The following is a 12,997-nucleotide window of genomic DNA, read 5'->3' as shown; positions in this document are numbered from 1 at the left end:
CTGCGCATAAAGTTATCTCGAGTATATTGTAGAATCAAAAGTAGGAATTATATTTTTATATAAATATATATTATATATACTCGGTGCAACATTGCCAAATCACAGGTTTTGTTTCAGTGTTCTAAGATTGATACACTATGATCAGATATTAGATCTTACAATCATCCTCGGTGTACAATGCATCATAAGCTGTATACATAGGCAATACAGAATACATATGGGTACGTATGTGGCAAAAAAAAATTTCTCTGAACCTTGTGAGAATATTCATCTGAGATTTGTGTAAAAATTTTAGATTTTTGAAAATTATTGATTCTAATTTCAGCAGTTCAAAGATAGCCAAGGATGTCATATTTCGGAACAATGAAAAAAAATCTCGATACACCTTTTTTTTTACCAAATTTTCCGTACTTTTTGAAAAAATTGATTTTGACTTTCCATGGCCTTTAAAATGACCCTCTCGGTCATTTCAAGTGCCAAAATTCCTCGTTCAGAAATTTATAGAATTCTAAACTTTCTAATATCTTCTCTTTGTCTTCTGCGATTTTTCTTCAGAAGTTTTAGTTTTTGCGTGTAAAATTAATTTTGTATATTATAATTGCAAAATGATGATTATGAAAAAAATGTTTTGTACGAATGCTGCTTAGCTTTTCTTGTAAATTACGAATCTGCAATACAAAATATGGATTTCCGCTCGGAAAACCAAGTGACCCTCAAAACCCCCATACAATCCAGCTAAATTTCAATATCTATGGTATTATTGAATTTTCCTTCTATGATTCTGCAATTATTGTTTCAAAAATTTTCCAAAATAATCCTCAGTTTTTGAGAAAACACCTTGTAACACTTTGAAAAATATATCCTGTTTACATGGAGGGTACAATCCACTATGCCGTGCATTCGTGCATTTTTGGATTTTGTGTTCTGCTTGTTGAGACATTACTGCAATAATTTATCACGGGTAAAACAGCCATGTATAACTGTATCTAATATATCACGTTAAAAATTTATGGATACCGTGTATAACATGGCTCATGTCGCTTGGTCACATATCTGTCGGTCAAGTCGAACAGTTTCATAAAATTATCATATCGACCTGTTAAGCAAATCATGGGGTTTTAGGTAATTCTGTGAGTAAAACAGTGGCCTGAAGCTAAATCCTCAATTTGGGTTTTTTCGCCGAGCGCGCCGCCTACATTTAAACCCATACACTAGAATCCACCATGATCTTGTCCGATCTAGTTCAATATATCTATGGCATTAGTATGATTGATCTATTTGACGTCGCAATGATTGCAACGAATGGTAATAAATGGGTATTCGAAACAAAAGACACCATCAATATTAGTTTCAGTTCTGGCGTTGCATTGTAATTGCTGTATTGTAGTCATCTGAAGGTCAAGGACGGTTGGAGCGGTATCCAAATGTCAAAGGAAAATCGAAGCGGGCTTCCATATAGCGACGGGGCAAAATAACGTACCGTTGACAGGCCAACTTCGATGTTATAATAATTGGCAATCAGAAATCGAAATCGTCGTTCGAATAAATGTCAGGCTTAATCAAATGAACGCATCGAAACAAAATACCAGGGCAAATAATGCTTTATATCCTTCCCGAACACCGTCTATAGTCAAAATTCAGGCTTAAGACTGACAATCGTTGTTTACGAAACAAAGATCTTCAGCCAATAACCGAATGTAATTCGGTGGTAAGTTCAGTAGGCGGATATAAATTGAAACAATTAATTCTTAATTGTAACCAAATAATTCTTTTATAATAATTTTGTTAATTTTATAGATGTATTTCAATCAGTATAACATGGCAATATGAATGAATATATAAATATTATAACATTGATCATTTCTTAAAATCTTTACGTCTGACTTTACATAGGTTGCTTTATCATTTTTTTTACAATTTTGCTAGTCAAATCTACCTCAATCGCCAGGACCCCTTTCTTTGTCTGACCCTTGGTTCAATAAATAATAATAATAATATGTTAACAATACAAATGATCTCTGAATTGAGATGTCGTCAAATATAAAAATATGTGTCAAATGTTAAATCGTATTGTTATACGCACCTCGTCAATTATATTTTAATACAGTAAATACTTATGTCAGACGATTAGGTGTTGACGGGTCGGCGGTCCTGGACGAAAGAGAGCTTAACTTATTTCTTCTCTGGAGACATTGTTTCCCTATCGATCTTTAGTATACAGTCGACCATATTTCATGCAAATCGATACTCTTATATTTCGGCGGGGTGCCACGTCACATTTTGAATCACAAATATTTCTACAATATCCCCCATTTTAATTAACTGTTGATTATAGTTAATTCAAATAAATTTTAATCTTATAAATTATTTTAGCCTATTTTCTTACAATTAGTTGTAATCGTTATTTCTTTGTTTTCTATGGAATCGAGTGGTGGATGGTATTTCCGTAGGCTGGTTTTATTATATCTGCCCTTTGAGATAGTATTTGGATTAGCTAGTTCACATGCATTTTCATTAAATATCTTTACGACTTTATAGGGACCTTCATATAGATGAAAGAATTTGCTTATTTTTTTATCCAATGCATTAGATTGGTGTGGCACTTTTAGCAATACTAAATCATCCAGTCTTATTTTTAGCTTTGATTGTTTTTGTTGTTTCTTTTGGTACTGGAAATTTCGTAACATTTGCTTTCTCGCTGAGCAAATTTTTTCCTCTAAGGGTACATCTGGAGTCTTTGGGAAGTTAACTAATTTTTTAATTTCATCATCAGGTTTTCTACCATATTGGAGTTCAAAGGGGCTATACCCAGTGCTATGGTGTGTTGTAATGTTCAGCAATTGTTCGACCTTTTTAATATAGATAGCCCATTTGGTATGAGTCGTTGAACAAAATATTCTAAAGAATTTTCCCAGTTCTCGCATTACTCTTTCAGTAGGATTACTTTGTGGATGTCTAATTGAACAAAAATAAACTTTGATTGATTCACGCTCTAAAGCTGTTCGCCATGCGTGAGCTGTAAATTGTGAACCGTTATCTGCTAAAATACTTTTTGGTTTTCCCATTTCAGGAATATATTCTTCCAATATTTTCTTTAAAACTGTTTTAGTTGTTGCCTTTTTTATGGGATATAATTTTACATATTTAGTAAAGACGTCTAATACCACAAAAATATATTCTACTCCTCCTGTTGATCGGGGTAAAGGACCATAAAAATCGACTGTAACCATGTCGCCAGGTTTTTCATGTTTAATCATTTTATATTCTCCTTCTGTGTTATAATTTATTGGCTTAACACGCTGACACAAATCACAAGCTAAGACGAACTTCTTTACCTCATCATTCATCTTTTTCCAATAAAAGAATCGTTTAATGTAGACTAGAGTTTTGTACACACCTGGGTGCCCTAATTTATGATGTATTAAATTAATTATTGTAGGAGTTAACACTTGAGGCACTACCAACTGCCATTGTTTTAATCCTCTATCGTGTCGAAAAAGTAAATCATTTTGTATCATATATGCATCAGGTAATTTTCCTTCAGAATTCGCTTTAAATAATGGTATCAGATTGGAGTCTGCTTTTTGTATATTAGTCAAATTGCTTAATTCTTTGTAATATTCCTTCTTTCCTTCTATTGCTTGGAGTATATATTTTTCATTTTCATCTTCCTCATTCCCTATACACGGTATCAATGACTGTAAACTGGCTATTACTAATTCGTTGGATTTTTCCACCTCATATTGTCCACGAGGATTACGACTAAAGAAATCTGCTATTAAATTATCTTTTCCTGCACAGTGATGTACCTTATACGAATATTGCTGGAGGATTAGACTCCACCTGATTAATCTAGGACTTTGATAATTAGTTTTGTCCATGAAAATTAAACCTTTGTGATCAGTGATGATATCAAATTCTTGACCAATTAGGTAAGTTCGTAATTTTACTATAGAATAGACAATCGCTAGTAATTCTTTCTCCGTCGTAGTATAATTTAATTCTGGGGTTGATAAACATCTACTAACTAGGGATACTATGTATTGGTTTCCACCTTCATCGGTTTGATACAATATTCCACTTATACCCGCGTTTGAGGCATCCGTTTGTAATTTAAATTTTAGATTTGGGTTTACATGATACAGCATAACACTATCCGCAAAATTTTCCTTTAGAACTTTGAACGCTCGACTATGATTTTCTGTCCAACACCATTTGTTCTTTGCTTTTAATAAATCTCGAAAAGGTTCTACAAAGATCGCATGACGGGTACTAAATTGTCTGTAGTATGTACGTACATATGCCCAAAAATTGTTGAAGCTGTTTGCAATTTGTAGGTTCGGTAAAGTTCCGTATTATTTCTAATCGATCAGGATCCGGTCTGATCCCATCAATAGAGAGCATAAAACCAAGAAATTTAACCGTACTGCAACAGAATAACGATTTGTCAAGGCGCAATGTATAATTTTCTTCCTGTAATTTATTAAATATGGCATTTATATGTTCAATATGTTCTTCAAAACTAAGAGATGTAATTAATAGGTCGTCTATATATCGTGTTAGGTATGAATCAAAATTATTACCGAGAGATAAAGAAAGAGCTCGCATAAAACCGCTCCCAGCTGTCTTTAGTCCAAATGGAATACGTTTAAACTGATAAAGTTTGGATCCATGTAAAAATGCTGTGTAGGGGCGAGATGATTTTTCTAATGCGATTTGCCAATAACCCTGAGCTAAGTCTGAGGTAGATAAATACTTTATACCATGATATCTTTGCATAATTTCACTAATTAGTGGCGGTGTTTCATTATCTGAATCGATTATATTGTTTAAAAATCTAGCATCTAGGCATATTCTAATTCGTCCATCTTTTTTCTTAATGACACGTAAGGGATTGCAAAATGGACTCACTGATCTTTCTATAATTCCTGTTTTCAACATGCTTTCAATTTCGTCATCTAAAGCACGTCGCATTGATAATGGAACCGGATACGATTTATGTACAAACGCTTTTTTATTGGTTAAATTAATTTTGTGCTCATAATTTCCCGCAGGTTCAGTTTTTTCAGAAAATAATTTTTTATATTGCAATAAGGTATCGGTTAATATTTTTTGTTCTCCTAACGTTAACACCGTAAGGTTTTCCGCGATCGTTCGTATCTCCCTGAAGAATATCGCGTCTTCATCGTTACGATATACATTAGCTGGTGTATTCCCTTCATTATATTTATTCTTATGTTCATCATTCTGCATGGTTTCTCTAATATCATCGTTATTATCATGTTGAGTTAACTGGTTATTATTACTTTTATTAATATCATTTTGGTTGTTATCATAATTATTTGTTGTTATTTTGTTCATTTCTGAATCTTCGTCAATTTGTTGCAATATTTGAATATAAATTATATCGTCCGATTTTGTGGACACAACACGCTCCAAAGACATACGATCGTACGATGCAGCGCCGTGGCTAGGGGTGGTGCAATGGAGCAGCCGCACCAGGGCGCCTGTGAACGAGGGGCGCCCAAAACTGATCTGATTGTGAAAAATTTCACCACAGCGTCAAAGCGCCTAGGCGAGCGCGGCATGAGCGCCACACACATGCGTCTTCCACCCTAGTTCAGTGATCGGCGCGCTGAAACTAAAGCGCATTCCTCATTAGATGTCGCTCGTTCGCCGTACCAGACTCTCCTGACGTGCGAGCTCCTGCCACGAGTCTCTATAAGTCTATGGACACAAGTCTTCCACGCGGGACTGTACTGTACTATTGTTCCCTCATGATAGCTGCGTTTGCGCCGAATCAATTAGGCCAGAAGCATCTATCTGGAGTTAACGCTCGCCTGGTCCTTGATCGTACATGAATGTTAGACTGGGAGGGTACTACAAGCACTACTTATACTAGCTGCAAGATACTGTTACGTAGAAGCGCACAACAAACTAAATTCTGAACGGTTATGCTCGGATAATTCCGAAATCGAATTGTTTAGGAAGACATTAATATAATTTGTTAGTTTTCGTCACTTCACTTTTGTTTTTCAATTATCATAAGATGGATCGTAAAAAAAAATCTGGCTGGGAATTTATAAAAAAGCGACTAGCTCAGGAGAAAGAGCTGCAGAAATATAGTCCTATAAGCTCGTTTTTGACTAAACCTGAAACAATATCCAAAAATATCCCCAAAACTGTTCTTGAACCTACTTCGAGTTCCGACCGAATCAAAAATATTATGACATCGGAACCGCCATCTGTTGATTCCGAGTGCTGTAATTCATTAGCAGTTATAGAGAACATTATTTCTGATGCTGAATCTGATACAAATATAGAGCCATCCTCGAAACATCGTAAGATTTGTGATAATTCACATGCCCGAGATGATCACGATGTATCTGTTTTTGAAAAAATTTATGCTGATCCGTAAACTTGGTCATCTCTTACTGATCAAAAAACGCGAGAGCTTATTGTTCGTAAGGGCCCGACGCAAATAAGAAATATAGATTTTCCAGTCCATAATGGAAGACGTTTTTCACCCGACTATTATGCGAGGAGTCTCAATAACGGTGAACTAGTAACAAGACCCTGGTTAATCTATTCGAAGCCGCATAATGCCGTCTTCTGTTTCTGTTGCGTTTTATTTCCTAACCGAAAATCAGCGGAACATGGTTGGCCAAAGACCGGATCTTCGGATTGGGTTCATTTGTCACGAAATCTTTCAATTCATGAAAAGTCTGCCTCGCACGCAGCTGCATTTAAAGAATGGAAAGAATTCGATCTTCGCTTGCTCTCCAATCGCACGATTGATGCTGAAAATCAGCGTGCTATAGATCGTGAAATTACACATTGGCGTAGTGTTTTAGAGAGGATCGTAAGCATAATACAGTTCTTATCTAGTCAGTCACTTGCCTTCCGTGGTGCCTCTGAGAAGCTATACGAACACAACAATGGTAACTTCCTTAAACTCATAGAGTTATTCGCAAAATTTGATCCAGTTATGGCGAAACATATTTCGTGCATAATTAATAAAGATACACGGCCCCATTATTTGAGTAACGTAATTCAGAACGAAATTATCTCATTGATCACCAACAAAATAAGAAATGTTTTGTTGAACCTAATAAAGTCGGCGAAATACTATTCAATTATTCTAGATTGTACCCCTGATATAAGTCACGTCGAACAGATGTCAATCATTATTAGATTCGTGGCAAAACAAGAAAATTCAAATGAATTCGAAGTCCGCGAGCATTTCCTGGGTTTTCTTCCAGTGTACGATACTTCGGGAGAGGGCCTCACTACTACAATTTTTGAAGAACTTGCAAAATTAGATATTCCAATCGAAAATATGCGTGGTCAGGGGTATGATAACGGCGCTAACATGAAAGGAAAACGAGCAGGTGTACAAAACAGAATCTTGTCAGTGAATCCACGAGCCTTCTTCGTACCATGTTCGGCCCATACCTTGAATCTAGTAGTGAATGATGCTGCTTCTGCTTCCGGAGAAAGTTGGGGATTTTTCCAGGCTGTCCAAAAGATCTATACATTTTTTTCTAGCTCAACGTACAGGTGGGATGTTTTAAAAAAATACGTTACATCTCTCACAGTAAAGTCTGTCAGTGATACTCGTTGGGAGAGTCGAATCGAGGCAGTTAAACCATTGAGGTATCAGTTGGGAGAAATTTACGACGCCCTACTGGAAATTTCGAATGATAAGAAAAAAGACCATGTGACGCAGCATGAGGCAAGATCCTTAGCCATTTCGATTGCTGATTTTCGCTTTATTTGTAGTGTTGTTATTTGGTACGACATCTTGAGTAAGGTCAATGTCGTTTCAAAAATGCTGCAGAATCCAAAATTGAATCTTCTGGAATGTAAGAGTATGTTGCGTGAAACTGTTGCGTTCTTCAATCAATACCGAAGCGAAGGAGGATTCGCTACTGTATTGCAAGAAGCAACTGGAATTGCATCTGAGGTTGAAGTTGAGCCAATTGTCCGTGCTAACGCGATAGCTCGTATACGACGTAAGAAACGTACGTTCGATTACGAATGTGAAGATGAACCCATTTCTGACCCGAAGGATCGCTTCAAGGTTGACTTCTTTTATTTCATCATCGATACGGCAATCAATTCAACTACAGAACGATTCCAGCTTTTGGAATCGCACTGCTCCATGTTTGAATTTCTGTATGACATCTACAGTTTAAAAGGAAGAGCTAAAGAGGAAATTATGAAAAGTTGTAAAGACTTGCATATAGCCTTGACTCACAGCGAAAGTATGGACACTGATGCAATTGAACTTTGCGATGAGCTGATAAACTTAGCTACGCTATTGTCGTCGAGTCAAACTCCAATTCAATGTATCAATTATATCGTCAAGGCCGACTTAGAATCTCTTTTTCCAAACGTATTAGTTGTCTTACGTATTTTAATGACGTTGCCTGTATCTGTTGCATCAGGAGAACGCAGTTTTTCGAAGCTCAAAATTATCAAAAACTATTTGAGGTCAACGATGAGTCAAGAGCGTTTGGTTGGCTTGGCCACTATTTCTATTGAATCCGAGTTGAGCGCATCTATTAAATATAATGAATTAATCGATGAATTCGCGAGAGTGAAAGCTCGAAAGGTGCCTTTCTTGTAAATCATTGATGTAATATATTCCGCGCAAAAAAGTGGTTTGGAGGCGATAAATACCGAAGAACTGACGCACTACGGGGTCCACTTTCTTTGTTCTGATATTTTTTTGATTTTCGTTCTAAATAACTAGTTACAATATGTAATGGTTTGGAGTCTCTAATTACTGTGGAATTGACGTACCACGGGGTCCATTTTCATAGTAACAACTAAAAGTATCACATCAATTAATAACCAATTCAATTTTTAATACTTGTGAATTCTATGCATATAATGGTTGAGTATATTATCGAAATCAGGTTTTATTGAATTCTCGAATGTTTTTAGTAAATAGTCCAGTGAATAGGCGCTCCCATGGAAGGTTGCACCAGGCGCCACAAGCCTTAGCCACGGCACTGGTACGATGCAACATCCGGAGGAACGAGATATTCGCCTAAATAAATTGCACAGTTTTTATAATCGAGGCGGACCTTATTTTTATGAAACCAATCATTTCCTAGGATCATGTCTGACATTAACCGGGGAACTATTAGAAACGGTGAAGTTATATGGTAATCTCCGATTTGTAATTCTAAAAGAATTTGTTTTTTAATGATGGTTTGGCTACGTCCTATAGCTGGTAAAATAACAATATTGGTAACCGGTAATTCGTATAAACTATAATGTTTCGATAAATATGAATAAAAGCTTTCGGAAATACATGTCACTTGGCTGCCCGTGTCTAAAAGCGCAGAAATTGGAGTTGAATGAGTGAAAACTATAATTCTAGGACATTTGAGAAATTTTGTTGCTAGTGTATCATCGGCTTTGTTCATATCACTATCAACTTGATCGATCAGATCCTCAACAAAATTGTATGGATTGCAGCGCATATGCGGATCTGTTATCATTGCGCCGCATTGTCGTTTAAAGGTTGATTTGCCGACACCTGAGTTGGCGGAGGAATGTTAAAATTCGGCAATTGCCATCCCCCATTCAATGATTGATTAGTATTTCTGTGCTGATATTGATTATTGGCTACAATCATACCATGCATACCAGAAATTTGCCTATTGGAATTGTTACCGACGTGATCATAAGATTGTTGTGGATATCTTCGATAAGAATGATGATTATATGACGCTACGTTTGAATTTGACCTCCAATTCCGTGACTCGTTTCGCTGCCTATTTTCTAAACTGATTGATCTATTATTATAATATTTATTACCAGTACTATGTTTATCTACTTCTGGACAACGTTTCTTTTCATTCTCTCGTGCTTCGTTATTTAAATCCATATGGGCCAGAACCTGAGCTACGTTTTTCGCATTAGAGTAATCTATGGATACTAAATTTTGACGATATTTAATTGGTAATTGTTGAATTATGTGATAATGAAGTTCATAATCTGTATATTTTGGCTGAAAATATTGCGCTTCACTGATTTGATCATAAAAATAAGTTTGCAATGATCCGTTTTGTGATTCGTATCGACGCGTTAACCATTTACTTTTAATTTTAACTTGATTAGGAATTGAATGGAATTCGTTGAGAAATGCTGTTTTAAATACTAGATAATTTTCGAAATTATTCGCCTCATACCAAATTTGCGCTCTACCTTCCAAGGATCGTTCAACTACGTCTAGTTTATTTGCCTGAGATGTATTTTTTATGTTAAAATATTTTTCGATTTTTTCAAGATATTTATTGGGATGCATGTGTGAATCATCTTTAAATTTTGGTAAGGTTACCTCGTTATTTAAATTCTCCAATCTCCGTACCAATCCGTTCACTACTGCCGGACTATCCTCCACTCGATTATTGTCCATCCTTCTCTCATTCGCCATACGCTCATTCTCTCTTTGCAAACGTTCCATTTCGGATCGTTGTTGTCTACACTCAATCTTCAGTTGATTTAGTTCTGAAATTAGTATATCATTAGATTCCTTTTGTCTCTGTTGAATTTCATCGCGTAGTTTTTCTAAATTTGCTTTTTCTATTCGTATTGCCAATCTTTCCTCTCTCAAATCCTCTAAGACTTGATTATCATCGTTAGATGCCATGTTTGTACAATATTTTACTTTCTTTCTTTCTCGTATCTTACTTTCTTTCTCTACTGTTTGTTTTTGTAAGTTGCTGGGTGAACTTGTCTGTGACCGCGTACGAACGGGCGTACGTTCGACCTTTGGCATAGAGATTTATATATGCGAATAGTACAATATTTTTTTAAATAAACAGACAAGCGTCCCTGTTCGGGCGCCAATTGAAACAATTAATTCTTAATTGTAACCAAATAATTCTTTTATAATAATTTTGTTAATTTTATAGATGTATTTCAATCAGTATAACATGGCAATATGAATGAATATATAAATATTATAACATTGATCATTTCTTAAAATCTTTACGTCTGACTTTACATAGGTTGCTTTATCATTTTTTTTACAATTTTGCTAGTCAAATCTACCTCAATCGCCAGGACCCCTTTCTTTGTCTGACCCTTGGTTCAATAAATAATAATAATAATATGTTAACAATACAAATGATCTCTGAATTGAGATGTCGTCAAATATAAAAATATGTGTCAAATGTTAAATCGTATTGTTATACGCACCTCGTCAATTATATTTTAATACAGTATATACTTATGTCAGACGATTAGGTGTTGACGGGTCGGCGGTCCTGGACGAAAGAGAGCTTAACTTATTTCTTCTCTGGAGACATTGTTTCCCTATCGATCTTTAGTATACAGTCGACCATATTTCATGCAAATCGATACTTTTATATTTCGGCGGGGTGCCACGTCACATTTTGAATCACAAATATTTCTACAAAATAAAACGAGCATCGTCCGGCAATGTCAACATTTTTGACGAGGAGGATCATATGTCAGACGTTAATCTTATTCTTGCAGCGCCAAATGTGAAAATCAAACATTGTCCATAAGTACAACAACATCTTTAACGCATTAAATTATTAATACCGGCACAATTACGATCGACTTGACACATAAAACAGACCGCGAAAGTCTGTGACATGTTCTCTACTTTCGAACCTGTTCGAAGTAAATTTCGGCTCCGTAGATTAAGCTGTAAGGGACTATCGAACCAGAACAGGCCGAACCATTAGATATAAAATAACGTAAAAAATGGATATTTGGGATTTATCGGAGGGCAATCGAATTCGTACAGCCAGTATGCAAATGAAGGAGTTGATTTCGAATCGCACCATGGACCGTCGAATTGGATGGACAACCATGAAGAAAGTCAACTCCGAATTTCCGAAAGCAATCGGTCCGCTACTGAGAATTGACATCTTTTTCAATAGTGAAGTGTTACTGCGGACATTTCATCATATTGTCATCATATGTAAAAAGCCATTGTTGGTTCTGTACCGTAATTCAAATGATATGAACTATATTCAGTGGCAGTGCATTGGTAAGTCTCTATATTCTATGAACTCTATTGATAGCTAGTTTTGCAACACTTTTATCGAATTGATGGACATGTGATTGATCCTTATTCTACAATTTAGTGATTGATTTGAATTCTAGTTTTGAGCGTTTAATATTGGATAGTTTCATTGTTTGAGCACATTTGCAAAATAAAACAATTTGTACAACAATTTTCTAGACGAGAATGTAACATAGGTTGTAAACTATTCCTAAACGATTGATAGTTGCACCTTCATTTACAGGTTACCTCTATGAGTAATCTACGATGTATTCAACAATATTCACGAATTTTGAAAATCAAATTTTCGATATTTGATGTAAATATCATAGAATGTATGATCATAGATATATTGAATATATCTATGATGGAATCAACAATTGTCATAAAAAAGAATGATTGCTTTCAATGAAATTCTCAAGTTCCTGAAAAGGAATGTTGACTTCGAATAAAATTGATTATTTATTTTTTAATAACTATTTCTATCTTTCACAAAAACTAATTACTAAATTTTTAATGATTCGAAGTTAAACAATAATGGAAATTTCATGAAAATCACCTAGGAATACATACGGTGGTTAACGGTCCCTGACGAACGGTACCTGAGTATTTTTTCTCACTCCTTCGGAAATTGTTATTTAATGTTGCGATAGGTGGTCATTTGTCAAAAATTAAATAATAGGTTGGTTTCTTCCTGAAATACATTTTTTAATTGTTGGTATATTAAACGGAGCAATTACCAACTTTTTCGAAAATTAGCATTTTATTTATGCAAAATTACTCATTCTCGGGAAAACGTTTTTCTTACGTTAAGTTCATTATCGTCATTTTTTTTTTTTTTTTTTAATGCCTAGAATGAAAATCTTCGAAGAATAGTTCTTTCTTTTGAAAATTATCAACGTATTTTGCATCTAATACGAATTCTTTGTAAGATGAATC

At 35.2% G+C, this 12,997-nt stretch overlaps 2 protein-coding genes across 3 annotated transcripts; one reads left to right on the top strand and one right to left on the bottom strand.

Annotated features, from left to right (window-relative positions):
- The first annotated feature begins 6,049 nt into the window (after positions 1-6,049).
- On the top strand, positions 6,050-8,632 carry LOC105693969 (zinc finger MYM-type protein 1-like). Its single transcript, XM_048659026.1, has 2 exons — positions 6,050-6,341; positions 6,651-8,632. Exons 1-2 carry the CDS (start codon positions 6,050-6,052, stop codon positions 8,630-8,632), a joined length of 2,274 nt encoding a protein of 757 aa, XP_048514983.1.
- A 477-nt stretch (positions 8,633-9,109) lies between these two features.
- LOC125501641 lies at positions 9,110-12,396 on the bottom strand. Of its 2 annotated transcripts, none has more exons than XM_048657911.1 (2): positions 11,221-12,396; positions 9,110-10,527 (listed from the first exon to the last, which is right to left on the bottom strand). In XM_048657911.1, exon 2 carries the CDS (start codon positions 10,481-10,483, stop codon positions 9,512-9,514), a length of 972 nt encoding a protein of 323 aa, XP_048513868.1. In that variant the 5' UTR covers positions 10,484-10,527; positions 11,221-12,396; the 3' UTR covers positions 9,110-9,511. The 2 variants fall into 2 exon arrangements, with proteins under 2 accessions (XP_048513868.1, XP_048513869.1); XM_048657912.1 differs by having other exon boundaries at positions 11,252-12,396.
- Positions 12,397-12,997: the final 601 nt, after the last annotated feature.

The sequence above is a fragment of the Athalia rosae genome, chromosome 7 (assembly GCF_917208135.1).
Source record: "Athalia rosae chromosome 7, iyAthRosa1.1, whole genome shotgun sequence".
NCBI classification, from domain to species: domain Eukaryota; kingdom Metazoa; phylum Arthropoda; class Insecta; order Hymenoptera; family Athaliidae; genus Athalia; species Athalia rosae.
The sequence above is the reverse complement of the archived record's forward strand: the minus strand, read 5'-3'. Positions and strand labels throughout refer to the sequence as shown.